The following is a 25398-nucleotide window of genomic DNA, read 5'->3' as shown; positions in this document are numbered from 1 at the left end:
CTCAAATGGTAACAGTAAAAAACAAATCAAAGCCATGATGCTTTCAATATCTTCTCACTTCCCCTGCCCACTGATAACCACTCTTGATGCTTTGAGATTTTTGCCCATTTACAAATAAAAGAACAGTGTTTGGGGTTTTTTAAATAAGCAATTTGCTGTCCAGGGAGGGCTGACTATAATTTCCTCTTTTCCCCACCAGGGCAGTCCTTCTACTCCCGGGTCCTGGAGAGCTGTGAGGATGTGGCTGACTTCGATGAGGTAGGAAGCCCTTGGGGCAGCACAAGTCCCTGCCCAGAGGGGAACCAGCGCCTCCCTGCTTCCTGGGTGTGCACTAGGCCCGCACAATGGAAGGGGGGCAGGTACGTGGAGGAGCGGCCTGTCCAGAGCTCCTTGCTTCCTGGGAGGAGGCAATGATGGGAGCTGTGGAGGCACCTTTCTGTCCCCTCCACCCAGACCCCTCTCAGGGACCTCTGTACAGGAGAGCCCCGTGTGGAGTGACTGGCTCAGAAAAGGGCCAATGGGTCCATTCAACAGGCCCAGAGTGGTTTCCCTTCCCATGTTCCCTGGGCATAAGGAAGCCCTTGCTAATTGACCTGGCTTCCCACAAATACAGTCTCATCCAGACCTCACCCCTTCCTCTCCAAGAGTTAGTGGACTATTTCTCCCACTGTGTCTTCCCAGGAAGTTGTTTTGTTCTTTGGAACCTGAGTCGGGAAGATCCCTTGGAGAAGGGATAGGCTACCCACTCCAGTATTCCTGAGCTTCCCTCGTGGCTCAGACAGCAAAGAATCTGCCTATAATGCAGGAGACCTGGGTTTAATCCCTGGGGTGGAAAGACCCCCTGGAGGATGGCATGGCAACCCACTCCAGTATTCTTGCCTGAGAATCCCTATGGACAGAGGAGCCTGGTGGGCTACAGTCCATGGGGTCAGGAAGAGCCAGACACAACTGAGTGACTATGCACAGCACATAGTTATTTCCCTCTTTTTATTCCGTATTTCATATATTTGTGTCTTCTCTCTGTTTTTCTTGGTCAGAAAGAAAGAAAATCTCTTGCTAAAGATTTGTTTATCTTATTAATCTTAATAAGGAACCAGCTTTTGGCTTCATTAATCTTCCCTATTGTTGTTCTCCATTTCATTGATTTCTGCCCTGTTCTTAATTATTTCCCTTCTGTCTATTTATTTTATTCTACTCTGTGGCTCTTTTCCTAACTTCTTGAGTATGAAGCCTTTATTTTTAACTTTCCTTGTTCCTTAATAAATGTATTTAAATTTTGCTCTATGTACAGTTTGAACTGTATTCTATAAACATTTACATATAATATCTTCATTATTACTTGGTTTTAAATATTTCTTACATTCCTTTATGATTTTCTTTTTAAACCCAAGAGTTATACAATAATGTTGTTAGTTTCCAAATATATTTATGAAATTACAGCTCTTTATTTTATTCACTTCTAGTTTTATTGCACTATGATCAAAGAACAGAGTCTGTATGATATTGATCCTTTGGAATTTACTGAGACTTTTCTTATGGCCTTAATTTGTGGTCATCAATGCTCCTTCTGTTTAAAAGGAATTTGTTCAGTGTGGGGTTCTATCTGTAACTCAGTATAAACTTGTGTTTATATTATATAAGGTCAAGCTTATTATTAATATTATTCATTTTTTCAGAGGTCTTGTTTATTTTTCTCTGCTTGATCTATCAATTTCAATAATGATGTAATAAAATCTACTGCTACTATTATTGATTTATAGATTTCCCCCTCCAGTTCTATCAGTTGTTGCTTGATGTGATTTGAAACTTACCAATTGCCTATTGCATTCATTATGGCTGTATCATCTTGCTTATTTTTCCTTCTACCAGCATTTAATGTCTTTCTATGTCTTTTATGTTGTTTTTGCATTAATTTCCACTTTGCCAGATATTCAAGTTGTTATCTCAGCCATTTCATTTAGTTTGTGTGGTATATGTTTTTCAATCATTTTAATTTCTTAGTATGTATTATTTCATGCTCTTATTTTCAATAATACTGTTTTTAAAGTCAAATGTGTCTTCTTAAGGCATATATTATTAGATCTTATTTTTTTCCTCCAATATGAGAATCTCTATGATTTAATTGATTAGTTTAACCCATTTACCTCTGAAATTGGTATTACTATAAGGCTTATTTCTACCACCATCTTATTTTATATTTTCCATTAACTATAATTTCTGTTTCTTGTTTTCCCCTACTTTCTAGCTTTCAATTGGGTAAATGGAATTTTTCTTGTTAGTTGGAAAGCTATGCATTCTATTTTTGTTTTCAAGGTAGTCACCCTTCCATACTCATGTTTATGTAATCCTACTGAGCACTCAAACAAATAAGTAATTATAATTTCTCTTAATATGACAAGTACCTTAATACTCCCTCATGCTTCTTTGATTTTCCCACTTCAGCCCACATCCTCATGCTGATATTATCTAGATTAGAATTTTAATTCTAGTTTCTTATGATTGTATGTTCTCTTTTTCCTTTATTTGTCCTAGCCATCTTTGTTCTTTTGGAAGACAATAGCCCTTATGATACTTGATCACCTTTACTTCTCATATCTTTTGAAGTCTCTCTTGGAATTGTTTTTCTTCTTATTTGAGTACCTCCTCCAAAAGCATTTTTAATTTGAATCTTTATGTAGCAAACTTTCTAAAGCTGTATAAATCTGAGAATGTATTTCTTATTTCTTCAAATTTGAATGAGAATTTCACTAGATATGAAATTTTAAGCTTGAAGTTCTTTCCTTCACAATTTCAAAAATATCATTCCCTATTCCTGTTGGGAAATCCAATGGTCACTGATTCTTGTCTGTTGGTGGGTGATCTTTTCTTTCTCTCTGGGAAATAAAATACAATTCATTTATCTTGGAAGTTCTTAAGTTTTAATATATTGTGTCCAATTGTGGATTTCCTGGTATTTCCTATTGTGCACTATTTTGTGAGCTCTTTCAAATCTAAGGCCTTTCAGCTTTCACTTATTGTAGAAAATTCCATCTCCATTATTTTTTTCAAACATTCAGTTTTTATAGTGTCCTTGCTGCTTCAGTTCCTGTGATCAGATGTCAGTACTACTTAAGCTCCATTTCTTAGCTTTTCTGTTCTGTTGTTGTTGTTGTTCAGTCATCCTTTCCTGTTGTCTTTTGAGGGAATTCTTCAAATGGATCTTCCAGGTTACTGATGTTCTTTTTCCTTATGACTCTTTGAACTTGTTTCATATTGCTGATACCTGTTTTTATGGACCATTCATTCTAATGATCCTGCTCCAGTTGTACAGTTCAGTGTGTTGTCTTTCTTTTATAGATGAGATACTCTCCCCATCTCTTTACTTTGCTCTGTTTGAGCTCCCTTGGTGTCAGCTACCCTGTCTGGTAATGAGTACTGAGCAGCCATCAGAGGCTGCTGTCAGTCTGTAGGGGCTGAAGGGCAGGCAAGAGCACCAGGGTGGCAGGGGGGTGGCCAGTCACCACAGAAAGAGTCAGGGTCTCATCTCTAAGCCTTAAAGGAGAGACAAAGTTGACAGAAGGCATGCTTTTTAACAGGCTAGCTCTGGGGGTTCAATGAAAGGAGGTATGAGGCAGCTGGTCTATCAACAGCTATTTGTATTAAACCTCATCCCAGTAGGGTTTATGTCACAATTTTATCAGTCAAGGAGCAAGCAGCCATTGCCCCAGAGTAATGCCAGGGAGCGATAAGAACAGAACTTGGAAAGATTTCCTCCAATCTGCTCTCCCACGGCTGCTTCTGCTCCCCCCTCTCCTCCCCACAACTCATGTGCCAGCTCCACAGCCTTTGATCTCCCTGGGCTTCCCCCATCTGCTTGTCTGTCTGTCACTTCCTAGAATCCGTATTTCCCTCTTGCCTCTCTAGTGCCTACAGGGTTGACTTTGGGGTGAGAAGCAGCCATCCTAAGTCACCATCTAGGCGCGAAGCAGAAGCTCCACTTGACCCCAGAAGAACTTACCCCATCTTTCCTGGGCCTTGCTGCTCACATCTGGATCTGTTTGGGCTGGGCAAGGCCTTGTGGCAGCCTGCTCCTTTGAGATTAGCATTTAGCTAAGCAAACTCCAGGTGTGATTGGAGAGCTGCTGTCTCATCCTCACTCTGGGCCCATCCCACACAGTATAGCTGTGTCCGCAGGCCCAGAGCTGTCGGCACAGGGAACACGGACTCAACCTCCCCACCTGGGCTCAGGCCACCAAGGACCATCACAGCCCCAAAATGTACCCTCCCCAGTGAGAGTTCTGTCCTCGCCTTCTCTGCCTCCTGGCTGCGTGACTTCCAGCCTCACTTTCTAAGCCTCAGCGACCATATTTGTCAAATGGAGCTGATAATGAGTATGAAGTCTCTATGTAAAGCCATGATCAAAATGAGGGATTATTCCCTGGTGGCTCAGATGGTAAAGAATCTGCCTGTAGTGTGGGAGACCCAGGTTCAATCCCTGGGTCAGGAAGATCTGGAGAAGGGAATAGCAACCCACTCCAGTATTCTTGCCTGGAAAATCCCATGAACAGAGGAGCCTGGTGGGCTACTGTCCATGGGGGTCACAAAGAGTTGGACACAACTGAGCAACTAACACACACACACACAAGCCTGGTATCTTGGCCTCAGACAAGCCCCACCGTACAACCCCCCATTCTTTCCCCTCATCCCCTCTTCAGGCAGAGCCCCAAGGTGGAGGGCCTGGTTGGGTTAGGATGCAGGCAGCCCGGCTCCATCTCTCAGCTCTGCCTCCCTGGGCCTCTGCCCCTCCGGTCAGCTGGCAGAGCCTGCGACTCCCTCCTTCTCACCAAATCTCCCAGGGGACATGTCCACCCGGGCCTCCAGCCTGTGAACAGCAACCCGATGCCCCTTCTAAGGACAGCATCACTCTTTTCCATTAACTGTACCCTAGGACACCTGAGCCCTGGGTATACATGACATTCCAAGTTAATCACCATGTCCTTCCTCCTCCCAGTGCTGCCCAGCATGGGGCGGGGGAGGGGGGAGTCAGTCCTGCTGCCCTGAGCATGGGACCAAGTTCTGAGCACCTGGTGTGTGTGGGTCCAGGTAGAGATGCCCCCAAAAGAGAGAAGCAGATGCAAGAGCACATACAGATCCCTGCAGAAACCTGGGCACTGGGAGCCTCTAGGCCAGTGTGGAGACACCAGGAAGGGGTGGAAGCCAGGGAGTTATGAGTGAAAGCACGTGCCTGGATCAGATAGCAGCCTCGAGGTGGGGAGAAGCGGTTCTTACCTGGGGAAATTTACACCCACCCATGGGTTGACAGGGAAGTTGCCAGTTATCACAGTGGGGAACGCACTGGCACTTGGTGGAATGGGGCACGGATGCTAAGTTACCTGCAGGGCCCAGGGCCCCCCATACAACAGGGACTTGCCCATCACTTCCCTGGTGGGCAGCCCCCTGGGAGGATCACAGCAGCAGTTTCCCACAGCAGCACCACGCTGTGTCCTTAGCGAAGCCTCATCCATCCAGTCTCCACAGCAACCCACGGGTGAGGAAACTCAGGCTCAGAGAGTATGTCTCCTTCCCAAGGTGATAGCTGCAAGTGGCAAAGACAGGGTTCTAAATCCAGGCTTAGATGAGATTCTAAGCCCCCTTTGAATGCAGAGTAGAAAGCTGCTTGGCCCGCCCCCCATCGCCCCTGCAAGGGCTTGCTGGGGTCTCTCCACAGTCCTGCCTCCCTTTCTCCTTCTGAAAAGTAGTTCGCAGCCTGGCTGCCACTGGTCAGCAGGACACACACAGAGCAGGGAGGCTACCCTCCCACCTCCTGATCAGGCAGAGCCCAGAGATCTCTCCAAATAGCCTGGACTGCACCCACACTTGGACCTGTCTCCCCATCCTGGAGTGGACAAGTCCTAGACTCTCCTGGCTGATTCCTGAAAGAACCGGCCTGTCAGTGGTTCCAGAAAAAGCTTGAGAAAGGAAACCTCAGCTGCCCCTTGCAAAACCTCCAAAGGCCTCTTGGCTTCCCAGGAACTCCTTTTTCTCCCTCTGATTGTGCCCAGGGCCTTTGGGAACCAGCTCGGTAAGGTATAAATACATTGGCCTGGGAGTCATGAGCCCTGGACTTGATAAATTCTGACATCTTGGGCTGGCCACTCAACCTCTCCAAGCCTCAGATTCCCCTTCAGAAAAATAGGAACAGACTCCTTGTTCTCTCTGCCTTCCAGAAATGTGGCATGGCTGAAAATGAAATGAAAGATGTGAAAACAGATGTCCCTCCCCCCTCTGCTCAGAAAAGGATGAGAGGGCCCACAGCAGGTGGGGCTGACAAGCCTGAATTGGGGGACTGGGGGCTGATAGAAAGACAATGCACTGTACAACAATGGTGGAAACAGAGCCTGGCCTTGGTGTCTCCTTTCCCAAAGGCTGGAACCTGAGATCCTACATTTAACTTACAACCATGGAGAAGCTAGAGAGAGAAGGATTACTCCCTGGTGGACCAGACACATCTGTCTGGTCCATTACTGGCCTGGCACAGGGCTCAGGGAAATGTTGCTGAGTCAAAGGATGAACAAAAGAATGAACCCAACTTGCGACTTGGGTCTTTAACTTTCCAAGTTAAAGAGAGAGAGAGACAGACTTTGTGCCAGGCCAGCAGCCAGCAGAGGCCCCGGGGAGGAGGGTGGGAGGGGAAGGGGAATGGCCACTCCTAGCCTACTTCTAGCCATCTTGTTTTGGCCTTAACCATGTTCTCTGAGGACCAGACTCCCTAAGAGAGGCCAGAATAACAATAGTACTTGTAGGAATAAGAGCCGCTGTGATATACTGAGCCAGGCTGAGAGCTCACTTGAGCCTTATATCTCACTGCAATGCACTGAGTGGGCATTTCCCTAGGCAATGAGTAGCACATGAGGATTTGAACTGAAGTCTAATTCCAGAGCCGATGGCCACTTGCAAAGTGGACAAGGCTCAGCCCTGCCCTCAAAGGCCTCAGTCCAGTGGGGAGATGGACCTAGAACAAAAAAGATACACTATGAGCCTTCTGAGCCCAGAGGAGAGGTCATCAGCCTAGGGGTGGGGGGTGGAGGGTCAGATCTCATCTTCCCACTTTGCTTGTACCTGGAAGACATGGACTGTGAGCAACATGGGTCAGGAAAACACCTGTCTGGTTCATTACTGGCCTGGCACAGGGCTCAGGGAAATGTTGCTGAGTCAAAGAATGAACAAAAGAATGAACCCAACTTGAGACTTGGGTCTTTAACTTCCTAAGTTAAAGAGGTCTCTTTCCATTGCACCCTACAGCTTTGCAACACATCCTAATATCTTCCCCCTAAAAAATCTAAAGAACTGTCCCTTTAAGGACACTACCTTGCTGATTTAGGATGGTTTCAAACTTATTTGATGAAGCCCAGGATAACCCAGGTCATTCTCCAGCCCACATCAGGGAAACCTTTCCGTGGAGTCCTAGATCACTGGGGCTGATAGGATGCAGAACTCCACCGCCCTGGCTGTCACCTGCCAGGTCACGGCCAAGCCTAGAGCAAGTGAACTGGGTCACAGTTCCACACTCCAGACAGAGGTCCTCTTTCCTCATGCGTGCATGCGTGCTAAGTCACTTCAATCTTGTCCAAATCTTTGTGACCCTAAGGACTGTAGCCCACCAGGCTCCTTGGTCCATGGAATTTTCCAGGCAAGAATACTGGAGTGGGTTGCCATGCCTTCCTCTGGGGGATCTTCCCGACCCAGGGATCAAACCTACATCTCTTTTGTCTCCTGCATTGTCAGGCAGGTTCTTTACCACTAGTGCTCTTTCCTCTTCCCCACCCATCCCTAATGCTTGCCACCTTACTTCTGTCAATGTTCCCATCACAGGCTGCAATTTCAGGTCTGTGTCTATCTTCAGAACTACTCAGGAGCTCCCAAGAGACACCCCTGCTTCCCCACACAGAGCCCAGCACAGAGGAGGTGTTTAGCAAACATAGAAGGTACTCAGCAAACATTGCCCCTGCATGGGTCTTGCTGGCTTACGACAACTGGAGTGGCAGTGTTTGGCTCAGCGACTACCTGGAGAGTTTGGAGGCTGACATGAGGTGGGACCTTAGATGATGTGTGGGCTCCCTTGGCTGAGTTGCTAGGCCACTGATTTCAAGGCATCTCCAGAGTTAGAAGGTACAACCCTCTACGGCTGTGGCAGCAGGAAGAGAAGCATGTTGGTGCTACCTCACGCTGGAGAGAGGCTCCGTCCCCAGCAGGCCCCTGCAGTCCCTGCAGTGTCCATCCCCAGGATGCCAGGCCTTATCCCGGCTCCTGGAAGGAGCAGCAACACAGTACAATTCACTATAATGAGGCCCCATGTTGATTAGGGTTCTGTGCCAATGCCTCACCAGCCTCACGGGAACCCCCAGAAGCAGTCCTGGGACGTCACCCTCACTCTCTGGAGGAAGGGGAGGCGATGTGGAGAGGGGAACTAGCCCGGCCATACCCTCAGGCCAGCAAGGACAGCTCTGCAGTTGAGGCAGCCGTGTGAGGCCTATTTGTTGAGTGCCCTCCATGTGGCAGGCTGAGTGCAGAGACCCCAGGGAGCCCTGTGGCCTCTGCTCAGGCCCTGAACTGCCGAGCGGGACAGTCACGCTATCCCAGGAATTCTGGGGACAATGGGAAGGGAGGGGGCTGGTGTGTGGAGAACAAGGCCCAGGCATGGAGCCAGCTCTGCCACTGATGACAGACCTCCCTGACGTGAGGCTGCCTCCTAGAGAGAGGCACAGACAGCACAGGGGACTGTCACAGTCAGCAGGGGCTGCGTAACAAACCACCCCAACACTCTGTGACTCGAATCGTCTACATTTTCACGTTTCTCAGGCTTCTGTGGGATATCTGGGCTCAGTGGAGACTCCTTCTTGGAAATGCTAAACATGTTCTCTCAGCTGAAGAATTCCCTGAAAGGGTGTCCGGGTGGGCCTCCTCTGGAGTCTCACCTCCCATCAGGGAGGCACCCCTCTGACCCTCACTGACTCCCCTCATCTTTGCTCAGCAAATGGGTCCGTGATGGTGGCCTGCTTTTCTCTGTAGGCCCTGGTGACCCAGTAAACTGCACCCTGACCACGAGGCAAACCAGTGTCTGGAATGGGCAAGTGGAAGCCACAAGCTGTGTCCCCCTCAGGTCCCCCATTTTTTAATGACTTGCTGTTTCCCAGTTCCTCTGTGTGTGTGTTGTGTATGCTTAGTTGCTCAGTTGAGTCCAACTCTTTGGACCCAATGGACTGCAGCCCTTGAGGTTCCTCTGTTCATGGAATTCTCTAGGCAAAAATCCTGGAGCTGGTAGTCATTCCCGTCTCTTTGTATTCACCATGTCAATCTTCAACACCCCCTTCCACAGTTCCTTTTTCTCCCACCCCTTCCCTCCATCAGGTGCCAAAATCCAACGCACAGACCCTCAGGTGGCTCAAACACCCATTCCCCTTTGTTCTAAGAAAACCAAAACCTTGGTGCCCCCCAGCCCAGGCCCTCTCTTCCCTGCACCGTGGCTAATGATTAAGCCTTTGCCTTGCTGGGTTATTTCTCTGCAGCCCAATAACAGCAACTTCATGAAGAAAACCACACCCTTGACTGAGTCGGAAGCCTCCAGATGCAGGAGCAAAGCAGATTAACGGGCCTGCGGGCAGCCAGTTTGCCTCCCAGCCTCCCCTCCCCACTCCTCTTCCTTCTGGGTACAAGACCCCCAAAGTCCTCCCCACACCCCTCTCAGAGCCCTCTCCCTCCCCATCCCCTGTCCCCTCCTTTCTCTGCTTCTTCCTCCCTCATCTGCCCGCTCCAACTGACCATGGGGGTGTCAGGGGGTCTCTCCGGGCCTTGGCCAGCCCCAGAGAGAGGGGACATGAAAGCTTTGACGGGCCCTGCCCACACTGGGCGGTGACCTGCCAGGCTGGCCCAGTCCCCCCCACCAGCCCCTGAATCCCCAGTAGAGAATGAAGAGCAGCTCTGAAGCAGCACGCTTGTGGGGTGGGCCCTCAGGAACCTCCCCCAGCGCTTGCTGGGCCACTAACAATGGCGTCCTGTTACTTCTCTGAGCCCTCGTTCCTCTGGCTATAGAATGGAGAACGCGTGACCAACCTCTTGGGTGGTTGTGATGACTCATGAATTCATGCATCTAAAGCATTCAGACCCACATAATGAAAAGTTCTCTACAAATTATTAGTATTACTATTGTTATTCTTTTTTACTAGCCTTTTGTGCATTCTGAATTTCGTGGGTTATAAAAATGAAATTTAAGTTGCTGCTTTCCACCTGCTCTTGTCAAATCCCCCTTGATACCATCCTTCAGTGACACCTTGAACAGACCTCAGAGCTTTCTGGTCATTTTAATATTCATATCCAGTCTAGAAGCGTTTACTACTCCATCCTGGCTCCCTGGTTTCGTCTGGTCTTCTTTCTCTCAGGCTTACAGCTCAAGACATGGAGTGGGCCAGGCACGCCTGCTCTGGCCTCCACCTCCTCCTCCCACTCCAGAGGGGGGGCAGGGGAGTGTGACCTGATCTGATTCTTGGTCTCTGCTGTGAATGTGGCCCCTCCGGGTGGTGTGGCAACTTCTCCGCATGCCGCGTGCTCAGTCGCTTCAGTCGCGTCCGACTCTGTGCAACCCCATGGACTGTAGCCCGCCAGGCTCCTCTGTCCATAGGAGTCTCCAGGCAAGAATACTGGAGTGGGTTGTCATGCCCTCCTCCAGGGGATCTTCCCGACCCAGGGATCAAACCAGCATCTCCAGTGTCTCCTGGATTGCAGGCGGATTCTTTATTGTTGAGTCACTGGGAAAGTCCGGCAGCTTCTCTAGTGAGCTCCAATCAGCTCTGGAAGCCTCTGGACACGTGGTGGGCTTGCTGTCTTACGGGACACCAGGTGGACAGGTTCTAGGGGTAGATTTCCAACCTAGGACACCTGGCTCCACCCCACCACCAGCTCCTGCCCCAGCCTCCTGGGAGTCGAGGACCACTCCCTCAAGCAGGCCGCCGTGGGTGGAGGGTCCACAGGCCAACTTGACCCTGACTTCTCTTCGCAGCACCCACTTGACCCACAGAGGATAAGCCACATAGTCAACACACCCAGCAGTGGCATACCAGGCTCCTGCATGGCCACTGTCCTTGCCCCCAGGTGCTGCACGGGTCTCCTGAGAAGCTGAGGGGACAGGCCAGTCAGTCCACTGTCGGGGGCAGAGGTCACTGGGAGCTCGCGTGCCAGGCTCCCCTTCCGGCACCACCTCCCTCTCTGAGTTGTTCTCCCAGGGAAACACCACAAACCACTGTGCCTGGGGTGAGACACTCCAGCTTTCCCTTCCCCCATCTTCCTTTACATGCCAAGAAGAGGGAAACTGGAGTGATGGCTGGGGTAGCCCACCCTTGAAGCAGCCCTAGGGAGGTGCCTGGTTCTGCCTATTAGTAGCTCTCTTTAGTGAGTGGAGTACTTTGTAACTTTTGGCCTCTGTTTTGGGCTCTCCTTGCCATTTCTAGGGCATCAGGGGAAAAAAAATCCCACTGAACTTCCTGTTCATCATTGTGATTCAATAATTAAGACACAAGTGGTGAGGGCAAATTTAGAAATGATGAGTGGAGACCAGCTGTCCCCTCTTTGTGGGCCTGATCCTAATCACACCAACTGTGCTGAAATCTGTCCCTGAAGTTAACATTCCCGGGGTGGGGTGGGGGGTGGGGGGTAGGGGGCATGACCTGAATGCGGGAGCCTGGGACCTCCCACTCAAGGCAGGATCAGAACCACCTTGACAGGAGAGAGCCAATGGCTTACAACTTCCCTTGCACACAGCAGGAACCAAACTCACAGCCCACAGTGCTGGAGCCTGCCCGCCCTGGTTGCCTCACCCATGCACAAACTCACTGGGAGGCAACTGGGAGACAGTGGAAGGAGCTCTAGCCTGAGGCAGAAGCTCTGGTTGGCTCTAGGTTCTCTCCCTGACCACAGGACCTTGGGAAGATTGGTGGACTTTATGAGCACCATCTTTGACAAAGGACTGGACAGTAGTACCCACGCTGCAAGGTGGTGCTGGAATTAAAGGAGATTCCAGGTGTGAGCTTGGTCCCTGTGAAACTGATGCGAGGGGCCATCTTATCAGGGGCCCCCTCCCGCTCCCCTCACCCCTCCCTGTCATTTCCACCCAAGGCCACAGCTGTCCTTCTCTCCCCAGACCTTCCGGTGGCCAGTGGCCAGCAGCATCGACAGCAATGAGATGCTCGAGATTCAGATCTTCAACTACAGCAAAGTCTTCAGCAACAAGTGAGTGTGAGGCGGGATGAGAGAGGCAGAGCCCTGAGGTGTGGGACCAGGGGAGAGGGGCCTTCCCTTCTCCTTGGGCTGCCCTCTCCTTTGAGTTTAAAGGGGGACCCGCATCCTGGCCTGGATCAGCCTTCAAACACCCCCCTCTCTGTTCCCTCATGTTGTCTTCAGAGTCCCCTAGCCCTCTCACAACTTCCTGTCCCCTCCCTCAAATCTTCCTCCTTCCGCCATTCTGGGCAACAGTTCTGCCAGAGAAGGTAATGATATCCTCCAACAGACCATCTACCTGTAGCCCTGTGAGTGAACTTGTCACACCTGCAGAGAACTAGAAGCTCAATGACAATTTGATTCAATGGTTTAGTAGTCAGGCAAGCCTGTTCTCAGATCCCAGCTCAGTTATCTGCTGTGTGACCCTGGGCTGGTTGCATAACCTCTCTGAGTTCAATGTATGCATGTGTAAAGAGGCTAAGTACTTACTTCAAAGGGAAGCTGTGAGAATCAAGTGAGATAGATGTTCATTCATTCATCCAATCCCTATGTTTACTAAGTGCCTACTGTGTGTCAGGCACAAACTAAGTGCTGAGCGTGGCAGGTTCTTTACCACTACCACCGCTCAGGAAGCTTAAGAATACTGAAATACTGGAATGAGTTGTCATGCTCTCCTCCAGGGGATCTTCCTGACCCAGGGATCAAACCCACGTCTCATGTCTCCCGCATTGGCTAAATTTAGTACATGTTAGTTCCTGTCTTGGATTCAAAAGCCAAGTGCTCTGTTATACAAGCTAGAGAGAGTCACGGTTGAACCACACAACATGTCCGAAAAGGTAAGGGAGGATTAGTCACTGAGAGCTCACTATGACTCAACAGTGAGAGAAAACTACAGATGAAAGGAAAGCTGACCTAATCCTAGGTCGTATTAATAGAAGTAGAGCCATCAGAGCAGGAGAGATGAGGGGCAATGGTTCCACTATTCCTCATGCTGATTGCAAAGGACGTGAATAAGCCCTGCCTTGTGGTTTCCTGGGGGAAAGGACTTTAAATCTTGCCTCGTGACAAGGGGCTGAGAGCCTGGAGGAGAAAATCGCAGAAGACATGTTCATCCATCCATCCTTTGTCCATCTTTTCAGTCACTCATCTAACATTCACTGAGAAACACTCTGTACCAGCCAGACACTGTGCTAGTCATTGGAGGTGCTAAGATGAGGGGTTAAGAAGCATGCCTGCCCCCCAGGAAGGTTTTCTGCCATGTGAAAGAGGAAAGATGTGTGCTTAGAAGCAGGACGAGGACCAGGCTGCACTGCCAGATGACAGATCTGAGAGCTCTCTAACCATTGAGCTGTCTCGGGAAGAGGGCTATCAGAGAGTGGACCAAGATGCTGTAGAAGGAGTTTCTGAGTCAAGAAGGGCGGAACCGCATGGATCCAAGGATTCTGTGGTTTTTATCGGAAGCCCGAGAGATCTCAGCTGAGTACCTGAAGTGGGCATTCCACGATGGCTGGCTCAGGGCATCCCATCATTCAGGCAGCTGCCTCTGATACCCACAAGAAAGTTCATGAGACACCCTACCAGGGCCCCTAAAGTAAAGCAGGATATTCTTCCTGGAATGAGAAACTGGGTGACCTGTGAGGACAGGAGAAACAGGAACATACACAATAAGGTGGATATGGGGGAGGAAGCAGAAGTCTAGGACCGGTAGGGGCTCTGGGCCCCCCAGCAGACCCACAGTAGATGGCAGAGCACTGGGGAGCTTTAGAGCTCAGTCAGAGCAACCCTCACTGTGCAGATGGGGAAACTGAGCCTTGGAGAGGAGACCAAGGCCACAGGGATAGACAGCAGTGGAGGAGGGGCTAGGATGCAGGTCTTCCTCCTCCTCTCCTGATCCTCAGACTCCCAGAAACCGGGCTATGTGAGCAATGATGGTGGAAGCCAAGGACTCGGAAGATACTGCTAAATCATCTAAACAAAAGCTTCTAGATCAAGCCCTGGAATGCTGGAAGCCCTTGAAAACATGAAAACTCCTGCTATAAACAAATCAGAAGTATTTGGTAGGTTGTTTAGAAAATTGACTACCCTAATAAAGAATATGCTAGAATGCAAGGCTTCGATGAGTTGTTCTAAAAAGCCAGCAAGAGGGGAGACAGCAGGGGGAGTGCCTACTCTGATTCTCCTTTCTCTCTCCCTGTCTTCCTTGCCCCCACCTAAGAAAAGGCAGGACAAGGGGAGGCATGGGCCTGGTAGAAGGGAGTCTTGCCATTCCTTTGAAAGCCTGGAGAAGGTCCAGGGAGCTGCTGGCAGCAGAGCTGGGCTGGGGAGGAATGGTGGTCTTGTGGACAACATAGAGCCCACCCTGAGACAGGCCAGCTCTGGGAGTCAGAGAGGAAGGGCGGGTACTTGGAGTCAAGTGGGACTCAGTCTCCCACCCTGGAGTCTGGGCTCTATTTCCTGAGCCAAAAAAAAGGCCCCTCTGGTGTGTGCCCTCTGTCCCCACTGTGGTCCAGCTCTGTCACCAGGCTCCCTCTGATGAGGGAGCCAAGCCTCTGGGGAGCCTCTGGGCACAGCAACCAGGAAAGCCACACCCATAGCTTGGGACAGTGGCCCGCACCCAGCAGACCCCCATTACTCTGTGGAATGATTGAATGAATGAATGAATGAATGTCCCCTTTGGTCAGGAGGAGATAGCGTACAGAGTGGGAGCATCTAGGAGCCCGAACCCAAGCAGTCCTTCTTCTCTGAAGAACTCAGGGTGCTCCAGGAACCCAGTCACCTGACTGGTGCATTTGGAGAAACTGAGGTAAAGGAGGCTGGTGTGAGATTTAGAACCTGGGGGTCTGATCCCACCACCCATCACAAAGAAGGGGAATTGGTCTAGAAGCAGAGGGCAGTTTAGGAGCTGACCCCTCACCCAGCGGTTGTAAAGGCTGTGGAGAACAGGAGACATGGATTGAAGAAAGAAAGTGTCCTTGTTAGGGGCCAGGAGATCCCGGGTCTGCTCCATCCATCTTGAATGAGGTCCTGTTTTGAGAGCCTTGGGCTTCCCTATGAGGACTCAGTGAGTGTTGGATCCGGGAGATCTTGTATGACCCCTCTGCCTGTCCAGGGCCCTGTGAGAGGGGGGTGGCCTGACCCAGGCACCAGTCTCCTGGGACTCCTGAATAATTCAGGAGCCAGGAGAGCAGTGGCGGCCCGGCCAGGCCTTGGGCACTTGACACCAGCTCCCAGGGGAAAGCAATGAATTATTGACAGGTCCTGGAGCCTGGTTGCAGCTCTATTGTGGTCAGTCTGTGGGCCTGACTGTGTAAAGGTCCCCTCCCTGCTGGCTAAGGACCCGGGGATCCTGCCTCCACTCAGCCTGCCCAACTGCGGGCCCTGTTGATAGGGTGGGTGGGAGGGGTACTCTCTTTGTGATGGGTAACCCAGATGAGTTGCATAAGGGAGGCTGTCAAAAGATGGATGATTCCAGCTCCTTCACCAACAGCTCAGGGATAACTGAGGCCCAGAGACTGTCCTTGCCCAGGGTTACACAGCAGAGTCAAGGCAGAGCCTAGTCTTCAACCCAGACCTCCTGACCCAGGGTTGGCACTCCTTCCAGAAGAATGGATGGCCTCATGCCTGCACCCTCCAGGGAAAGGTCCCAGCTGTCCAGGGACATGGGAGCCCACCTGGGCCTCCTCCTAGGCAACTCCTCCATGCGGACCTACCCAGAGGAGGAGAAGCAATAGGCAGACTCTGCTGAGCTTCCAGCCAGTCCAGACAGAGGGCAGCAGGGGTCGGGGTTGGATGTGGTCTCTGGGGTCACCAGACAGACCAGACCCAAGGCTTCTTTCCTACACCAGCTCCTTCCCCAGAGAACGTCTATGGAAGGGGTTGAGGGCAGTGTTCTGCTAGAAGCAGCATGGAGGGCATGTGTATTGAAACTGTGTTTTCATAGCAAGCACCCTGGTTTTGCTTAAACTGTATGTTCCAGATGTGTGAAAGGAGGAAAGTTTTATAAAAATGTTTTTCTTTATTCTTTACATAAAACTAAGATCACATCAACTGTCCATTTCAAAGAATGCTATTGCAGGATAAACTGTCCTCTTATGTCCCTTGCAAGACTAAACTCCGAAACCTTGGTTAAGCTGGAAGGCCAGAGCCTTTTCTGAGCACAGTAGCCCCATCCTGCCCCCTGGGGGTGTCTTGTCACACTGCAGCAGCTCTACGGCTCTCTGGGCTTCTTCTAGGGAAAAGTTGTACCTGCACACCCAGCATTCAGCAGGTGCTCAACTGGCCCTAGTAGGGTCAAAAGGGCCTGAAGTTCCAGTCAGCAGTGGTAGAACAGGGATTCTCAAAGTGAACTCCCCAAACTCCATCATCAGCATCACCTGGACACGGGTCAGAAATAGCCATTCTGCTAAATCAGACCTGCTCCCAAGAGCTGATGGTACATGTCTCTCCTGACTCTGTGTTCAGTGAACTTCACATGGGAAGATTGAAATTGACCTTGGTAGGGGTATTTACACCAAGGAAATGGGCAAAAGCTGCAAGTCAGGATTGTGTTTCCCCTCCACAGTGGCCAGCAAAACCACGGGTGGGTGGGTCCCAGTTGTCTGAATTTTAACAAGCCCTCCTGATGATTCTGTTCATGCTAAAGTTTCAGTCAGTTCAGTCACTCAGTCATGTCCAACTCTTTGCAACCCCACTGTTTTTGACCCTGAAGAGATGAGGCTACAAAAGCCCAGTATATATGTTCATGCCTAGAGTCTACTCTTAGAAGGGCTACACAGGACAGAAGCTAAGAGCCCACCTAAAGTTGAGACTCAGGGGCAGTGGCGCCTGGTCTCCTGAAGCCGGCCTGGCACTTTGGTCTGCACTGCCCAAGCTGGGGAGAGGCCAGGATGCCGTGGGGGAGGTAGCTGCCAAGGGGCTGGTCTGAGAAGAGCCTAGAAGCCTTGGTGGGCTCTAGAGTGGAGGAATAGTGTGAAGAGTTTCACCCTGAGGGAGGGTGGGGCGAGCTGGCAGATGGAGCTCTGAACTTCGGAGGAAAGCATGCATTCTGACTGCCCTTGCCACTTCCTCCCCTCACACAGACAGGAGGCTTTTTTAAACAGTGTCTGCCCTCCAGAGCCCATCAGGAGGATACAAACATCAAACACATTAAAGTCAGAATCCACCTGATACCTCATCTCACCCCGAGTGGCCATTGAATTAACTGCATCCCTTCCTGCTTTCTCAGTCTCACTTTCCTCCCCTATAAGCCGAGGGCAGCACTGCAGGACCCCAAGAGCCTGTCCTGTCTCACACCCTGTGGATGCCCACCCCCCACCCCGAGCTTTATCCCTTCAGTCAGAAGTGGTGTGTATGTTTTCATCTACCCCACATGGAATCACCATGTGAGAACATCTCTCTGAGTACCCTCTTATCCCAGAGCAATAACCTTCCAATTGTGGGGCAAAGTGTGGGACAACTCAACTCATTCAGCATTTATGGGGCCCTCACTGTTGTTCATTAATTCTAGCCAGTAGATTTTGAGATTTCCTGTGAGCCAGAAATATCAGTTAGAGGCTGAAATAGGAAACAGCCACTTCCTTGGAAAGGCTCACAGACTAATGTCAGCCCCTGAACAATGACCAGACAGCTTCCTGGACTGCTGACTCTGCACTAGGTGTGCTGATAAGAACTTGGTACAGAGCATTTCTGTTGGTCCTCTAAGCAGTAAAGTAGAGGTTATTAGCTCATCTTAGGAGAAATCTGAGACTGAGCGAGCCCAAGGTAGCAGGTAACTCTCTAGTAAGTGTCCAAGCTGGGCTTCTGATCCTCCCTCGCTGACTCCAGAACTGTGCTCTTTACATCACTGCCCTGCATCATCCCTCTAGATACCTAGGGGAATGGGGAGCCCACAGTCAGATGGGTCCTTGCCCCAAGGAGCTTGCAGAATGCAGGTGTGTGTGGGCATCACTACTGATTCAACAGAGGACGAATGAGCCAGGGGTGCCGGTGAGGAGCAGAGATCTTGGTCGTGATTAGGGAGGTGGAAGGGGGTGGAGCCTCCAGTCCTTCCCCACAGCCTCCATGCTGGGCATCTGGAAGCCGCTCTGCGGGGGCTGAGCTGAACCCCAAGACAGCACAAACCTGAGGAACACAAGCCCCACCAGGGTACCGTGATCCCAGTCTGTGACCATTCCCCCGGGTGCTCACTGCCCTCAAGCTCTCCCAGGGAAATGGCTCTCATACATACAAATAGACAGAGTTGTTGGGGGTCACAGACCCTCCTGGACATGCCACTCTGGCCAGCCCCAGCTCCTGGGCCACCTTCTCCAACCCCAGCTTGGAGCCCAAGCCAGCCTTCTCCTTCTCCAGCTCACTGGTCTCTTTCACAGCCAGTCACAGCCTCTTGGAATGTCACCCTTGCTCTCTGACCTCTCCATGTGAAACCATGAAGACCATGCCCCTCTGCTGTTCACAGGCTGATCGGGACCTTCCGCATGGTGCTGCAGAAGGTGGTGGAGGAGAACCACGTGGAGGTGACCGACACGCTGATGGACGACAACAATGCAATCATCAAGGTGGGGGTGCCCAGAGAGTCCCTGGACATGCCCATTACTGGGTCACCTGGGGGCCTGTTCACTCCTGCCCCCGCCTGCACATAGCGTGTTCTAGGCTGGGTCTCCTCGTGGGTAGAAAGGTGCGGTGGGAGGAGACAGGTCAGACTGTTGGAGGCCGTGGAGGGCCGTGGGGGAGCCCTTGAGGGAGGCAGACGCTGAAGCCCTTTCTGCAGTGAGAGTATAAGAGATGGCGACTAGGGGACTCCCTCCCTTCTCTATCAGGGGTCCTTCCATCTGGACCCAAGTCAGGGATCACTAAAGAGGTGTCCTCGTCAGCTGAAAGCCAGCCTGAGCCCTGCTGGCCTCTACAGGGCATGACCTTCATGCCTGTGGCATCTAAGACTAGCCATTCTATGAGGGCAGGGACCTCTTTTTACTCTATCTGTCACAACCCATCCCTGGACTTCCAACAAACACACATGCACCAATGATGCATGGCCTGTAGGGACTTAATACACATCCAAACAAAGGAAGGAAATAAACTATTCGAGATGCCCAGTCCCCAGGCTCTGCTCTGATGCATCTGTCCCCTTGAGCTCATTCGTGCCCACCCCTAGGCAGTTGAGGTGAGGAACACAGCTCCTGGATATAGACCTTTGCTAGGCCACTCAGGAACTGTGTGACTTGGGCCGGTTATATATCATCTGCAAAGTGAGCAAAATTATAGTATTGACTTCACAGGACTCTTCTGAGGATTAAATGGAAATGCACAGAAGGGGCTTGGTACAGTTAAGTGCTCAATAAATATTGGATTGGTCAAAAAGTTTGTTCAGATTTTTCCATAACATTTTTGACAAACTTTTTGGCAAATCCAGTATATAAAATAAGATCAGGAGCTATTATTTCCTGACCTCAGTTTATCCAGATGTAAAATGGGGCTGCACCAACCCTGGTCCCACGTATGACCCTACGTAGTGGTCAGCAGAGTAACCTCAGAAGCAGGACTGCAGCCACAGGGAGCCAGAATGGAAGGAACCCTCTTGAACCCCAAGGGTGGGGCAGAAATTCCCACAGTGCCTTGGTGGCTCGAGACACTTCCCTGCTGAGAACAAGGGGCTTCTCAGCTTGGCCCCAAAGAGGTCATTCTCTCCACATGTAGGCACAGGCAGGGGTGGGGGGACCTCTTGAAATCAGGTGGGTTGGGATCTCAGCAAACACAGCAAAGGGAGAGAGGGTGAAAAACAAGCTCCAGACACTGGTGGTGTGGAGGACTTGGAGAGGAACATGGATGTCCCGAGGAAGAGAATAGAATGTGAGAAGTAAAACATGAGGGAGAACTAGGGAAATGGGCAGGAACAGACAGACAGCACAGCCCGAGCCTTGTATTTCTAGAATCAGATGTGGGAATTCAGCTGAGGAAAGGACTAACAAATTATCTAACTCACCCACCACCTACCTCTGCCACCCATTCTATGGATGGGAACTCTGAAGTCCCAGATGAAGAATCGATTTAGCCAAGGTCAAACAGCTGGTCAACAGCAAAATAAACTCTAGGACCCTGGACCTCTGATTTCAAGGCCACCATTTTCCCACCATAACAGGTTTGGTCTCACCAAATGGACCACATTTGTTCAGTGGAAAAGATGTGGGACTTGAAGTCAGCCAGGTTGGGCTCACATCCCAGCTCCAGCTCTTGCTAGCTGTGTGACTTGAGCAAGTAACTTAACCTCTCTGATGTGTTAGGTAGGGTAGGTTGAAGTGTTGGGAAGATCAAATGAGTTTACATCAAGCATCTTACCATGATGATTAGCGCAGTGAGGATTCATAAAGTGTGTATACCTTTCCCTTCCCAGGGGAAATGGAAGGCTGGCATCCAGAGGCCCACTCACAGAGTGAAGGCTGCCTGTGGGGGTCCCCGGAGCAAGCCAACCCTGACTTGGAGAGAGGGCAAGCAAGTCTAGAAGATGTCCTAGCACCCGCGTGGGTTGAGGAAGGGATTAGAATGAGTCCTCCCTGTGCACTGGGGAGAAACCAGAGCTGAGAGGAGGGCAGTGGCCCAAGGATACAAAGCAAGAAGCCTAATCCGGATTCTCAAGTGCACCACATGTGTCCAGGTTTGGGGCTCCACGCTCCCCCAGAGAAAAGTCCAGGGTGACCTGATGGCACCTCCTCTCCAGAATAGGAGGGTAGGTGTCAGACGGGCAGGAGGAACTGCTGAGACCCCGCCTTTGGAGGGTGCACAGGGTCTGGGCTCCTCTGCTGGAGGATTCATGTCATGAGATCCCAACGACCATCAGGAATGAGGGGACATCAGCTGACTTCAGGCAGACCACCCCTTGTCGTTCTGAGGACGAGGGGTTGACCTGTGCCCTGGGGACACTGGAGGATGCCCTTGATTCTGTGTACAGTGGGCTCAGAGAGCACACCCCCAGCCCAGGCCCAGCTGTCCAGGTGGGTCCCCCAACCCCATCTTGGGTGCCAGGGGGTTAAGAGAGCCACGTGCAACAGGATCTGGAGCCAGAGCCCATTCTGTCGACTGAGTCTGCACATGTCAGTCTTTCTGAGCCTCTGTTTGCTCATCTGCAAAATGGGAATGTAGTGGGAGGACCATCCCCAGCTCGCCCTCCTTCAGTGAGTTAAGGGTGTGGAAAGACCTTGTAAAATCATGGAGCAGCAGAGGACATGGGATTACAATTGTTCCTGCCATCCCAGCTGCTCAGCACCCCTCTCTCTTCCAGACCAGCTTGTGCGTGGAGGTCCGGTATCAGGCCACGGACGGCACTGTGGGCTCCTGGGATAATGGGGACTTCCTGGGGGAGGAGTCCCTTCATGAGGAAGAGAAGGACAGCCAGGAGACAGATGGGCTGCTACCTGGCTCCCGCCCCAGCTCCCGGCCACCAGGCGAGAAGAGCTTCCGGAGGTAACAGGCTGGGCCCTCTCTCCCCAAAGAAACAGGGAGTATGCCGGGGGCCTGGCTGGGCTCGGAGCACAGAGCTGAGTTGCTGGAGAGTCAATACAAGAGGAGAGAAGGGGTTTCTGCAGCCTCCCCACACCCCCGACTCCAGAAGTCACCAGGGAGGCAGCAGAGTGTCTGGACTCAGGCCCGGGGCCAAGCCTCCCCCTACGTGGAGGGAGGCAACGTTCCGGGAGGGCGGGTCTAACATGAGTAGAAGAGGCTAGACCTCTGGCCTCCTCAAAGAAAGGGAAAAGTGGACAGGAGGAGGCCCTGATCTCTCTGGCCCAAGACCCAGCAGCGCCAGACTAGCCCCAGGCAGCCTGGCTCAGTGAAGATACAAGGGAAAGGCGGGTGTCCCTCCCTGCCGGGGTGAAGCCAGCAGTCCTGGTTGGGACCTGGCCTCTCTTCCATTGAGAGGATGGCATCCGGCACCCTTGGTGTCCAGGAGTCACATCTGCAAAGTCCAGCCACACACAGAGGACAGGATGCTGGGTCCAAATGCACTATGTTTCCAAAAAGGGAAATGCAATTGTACTACTCTTAGGGCCCAGAGAGGCAGACTCTAGGCTGGTAAAACACTCTCCGCAGGTCACTGGAAATAGTGTGTGAAACACAGGTAAGTCAGCGGTGCCTCAGAAGGATGGGGATGGGTTTGGAGAGAGGGGTTGTTCCCCTCCCACTGGAAACATCTCCCTCCCATTTCCTTCCACCCTGTCCTTTCCAAGTGAAATTTATTCAGTGCTTGTCCTGAAAAAGACACAGATTCTAAATTAGAGTAATTGAATTTTATATTTTAATTGTATGAGTACATTTTCCTTTTTTGCCCTTGGACCACTCACCCCCACCTGCACACAGACAGACAGACAGACACACACACACATATAAGCTTAAGACCCTGGGAGCCAAGTGAGGAGTAACAGCAATAAGATCAAAGGAACCATGCTTGCGGCAAATGTCACTGGACCTTCGCCTCCAGGCAAGCCATGTGGTGGGCAGTATCACCCAGGCCAGTTTGTAGCCGGTCCTCCTTAGACTCCAGGCTGGGTGGTGTGGAGAGGACATACTATCTGGCCTCAGGAGACACAGGCCCGAGTCCCAGCTCTGCCATTTACCAGCCTGCTACCCATCACTGGGCTCGTCACTGCTACCTCTACAAGGGGGCCCAGGCCAGTAGGAACCCCCACCCTATTGCTGGGAGAGTCGAGGGATTGATGGGGAGTCAGGCTATAACCAGGGTGCCAAGTGCTACCCCACATGAGGGCTGGTGACAAACAGGTTGTTGGCCGGACAGTGCAGAGAGTTAGGAATTGGGCTGGAAATGGTGAAAAGAGAAGGGACCCAGTGGGGAGTGAGCATGGGGACAAGGACACTAAGGATGCCATCAGGTCCGCATCTTCTGTCCCGTTAGAGAAAAGAGCTTGTCTGAGACTACCGGTGGGCTTTAAGAAAACTCTTTAAGAAAGGGCTATCTGGGGACAGACTGGACTCCTCTCGAGGGCCATCAACTTCAGGGAAAGGAACGCTGGCTCTGACTCAGGGGAGACGAGCCCAGTGAGTCACGTCCTGCTGCCACTAACTGAGTGACTTTGGGAAAATCGCTAGCCTTCTGGGTCAATAACAACAGTGGGTTGAGCATCCTGGCTCCCCGCCCCCAGCTCCGACATCCAGAGGGAAGCAGAGGTTCTCTGGGTCCTGTGGAGCGCACACATGGGGAGCCATCCTCCAGAGTTCTGGGCAACCAAGAGCGCAGCAGGGTTGCTGCAGCTCAGGCAATGTTGAATGGCCCATGAGTAGGCCAGGGTGCTGCTGGAAGGAGATGATGCAGGCAAGCCTGAGGGGCTTTGGTCCTAGACCTGCAGATGGTCCTGGGCCCCAGGAATTCAGAGACAGAGTGTCCCATCCTTCCTCACGCCTTGGCCTGGCTTTCCCACCTCTTCTGACCCTCACGCAGCCTCTCCCAGGGCAGTGGTAGGAAGCAGGAGTGGGAGGAGGGGTTTACCCCGGGGACTGGGAATGGGAAGAGGATGACAACTGCAGACAGAGCTCCTGGTCTTCCCGAGGCCACCGGCCTGCACTGGAGGCGCTGGGTGAGTGTGAGCATGGATTTCCGGCCGCGTGGGGGCTGCCAGCACAGACCCTGAGAACGCTCAGGGATGGTGTCGCTGCCACGTGTTCTCCAGCCAGGTCTGGCCATGTAGCCGGCAGACCGAGACGGGGCAGAGGGTTGAGGAGAAGGTAGCGCTGGTATAGAGAACCTGGCCTTTGCTGTAGTTTCCTGTAGCTGCCTACAGGCGCCACTGTGGTCTCGGTCAAGAAGTGTGGGGTTCTGAGCAGAACCTGAATTTGGTCTCGCAATCCTCAATGTGTCTCACCCTCCTCACATAGGTGCCGGCCAGCCAGGCCTGTCAGCTATGGGGTCTGGGAGGAAGCCACTGGCTTCAGGGCCAGAGAGACCCCCTGAGAGAATGTGGCCAAGAAAGGGACAGGGAGAAGGAAAGGATGCATGTGTCTCGGCTCTGACCCCAAGCCCGCCTTCGCCTGCATCTGCCCTCCAGTCCCCAGCCCTTCCTGGGAGGGCCCATCCCCTTGTAGGTCAAAGAGCCCAAACTACAGGGTGCCCCTCTGTTGTTTTCCCAACGACTCATTGCTGGCGCACAGCAATGTCTCACCTGGTCATCTGGACCCACAAGGGTCTGGTGTGGGAATCCACTTCTCCCTGTTGGTTGTGGCTGGGTGGGGTGCTGGCTGGAGAAGCCAGGGTCGGGGACTGTGGAGTGAGTGCCAGGAAACAGCCTCAAGCCCAGGACTGGTGGAAAGAGATATCCATTCCTTGGAGGGCAGAGGCGATGATGTGGGGGTCTCCTCTAAGGGCCTGGCTCCCCCTGCTGGGCTCCTGCCATCTCCCCTCACCCTCCCTCCTGGAAGGGACCTCTACAGACACTACTCTACACTGCCAAGGCCTTAGGGATCTTCCTGGAAGTTCCTCCCATTGGACCTCAGGGAAGGTTTGCTGGCAGCTCTGCCCCCCAGCTCCCAACCTACCGCCACCCGCACCCCTTGCCTCCCAGTAACCCTCTCCTCCTATGGTCCCTCAATCCCAGGCCCTGGCCAGTCACATGCCTTCTGAGTCACTCTGTCTGCTTGTCTAGTCCCTATTGGCCAACAGTGCTGGCCCGTGGCCGGTGCTCAGCCAGTGTCCCCTTCCTTCCTCCTCCCTTCCCACAGTCTCCATGTCACCCCACCACAACTTGTTCTACCCCGAGCAGCATCTGACTTTTTGGCCCAAGATCCTTGTCAGATATTGTCACCCCATCCCACTCCAAGAGCCCCGCCAACAAAGTTGCCCACAGCCCTAGCTTCACCACCACCTGGGCCCCGGGCCAGGGTCTCACTCACTCGCTCACTCGCAGGGCTCCCTCGCTTCCCTTGCCGTCAGTGCTGCAGAGAGACGGAATGAATTACTAACTCCAGGGGCACTTTGTTCTCAGAAGCAAAAAGTCGGGTTTCTGGGCCCCTGTCTGTCAGTGTATACCTGCCCCAGTGTCTGAGGAGAGAGGAGACTTCAGCCCTGAACACACACATGTGCACACACACTCAAGTGCCCGAGTGTTTTCACATGCTTACCTGCATGTACGTTCTATCTCTGGGTGATACCAAGGTGCT

General features: G+C 51.8%; 1 protein-coding gene across 3 annotated transcripts in view; it reads left to right on the top strand.

The window, feature by feature from the left end:
- The window catches only part of OTOF (otoferlin), a 90582-nt gene that overhangs the window by 16018 nt on the left and 49166 nt on the right, over nucleotides 1-25398 (top strand). For all 3 annotated transcript variants that reach the window (XM_061154977.1, XM_061154975.1, XM_061154976.1), the window contains exons 2-5: nucleotides 200-258; nucleotides 12170-12258; nucleotides 18701-18800; nucleotides 21518-21699. In XM_061154977.1, the coding sequence (XP_061010960.1) occupies nucleotides 200-258; nucleotides 12170-12258; nucleotides 18701-18800; nucleotides 21518-21699 (430 nt within the window). The remainder of the gene's footprint in view (nucleotides 1-199; nucleotides 259-12169; nucleotides 12259-18700; nucleotides 18801-21517; nucleotides 21700-25398) is intronic.

Source organism: Dama dama, chromosome 11, assembly GCF_033118175.1.
Source record: "Dama dama isolate Ldn47 chromosome 11, ASM3311817v1, whole genome shotgun sequence".
NCBI lineage: Eukaryota > Metazoa > Chordata > Mammalia > Artiodactyla > Cervidae > Dama > Dama dama.
Note: the sequence above shows the minus strand (reverse complement) of the source record. Positions and strands in the feature narration are given on the sequence as shown.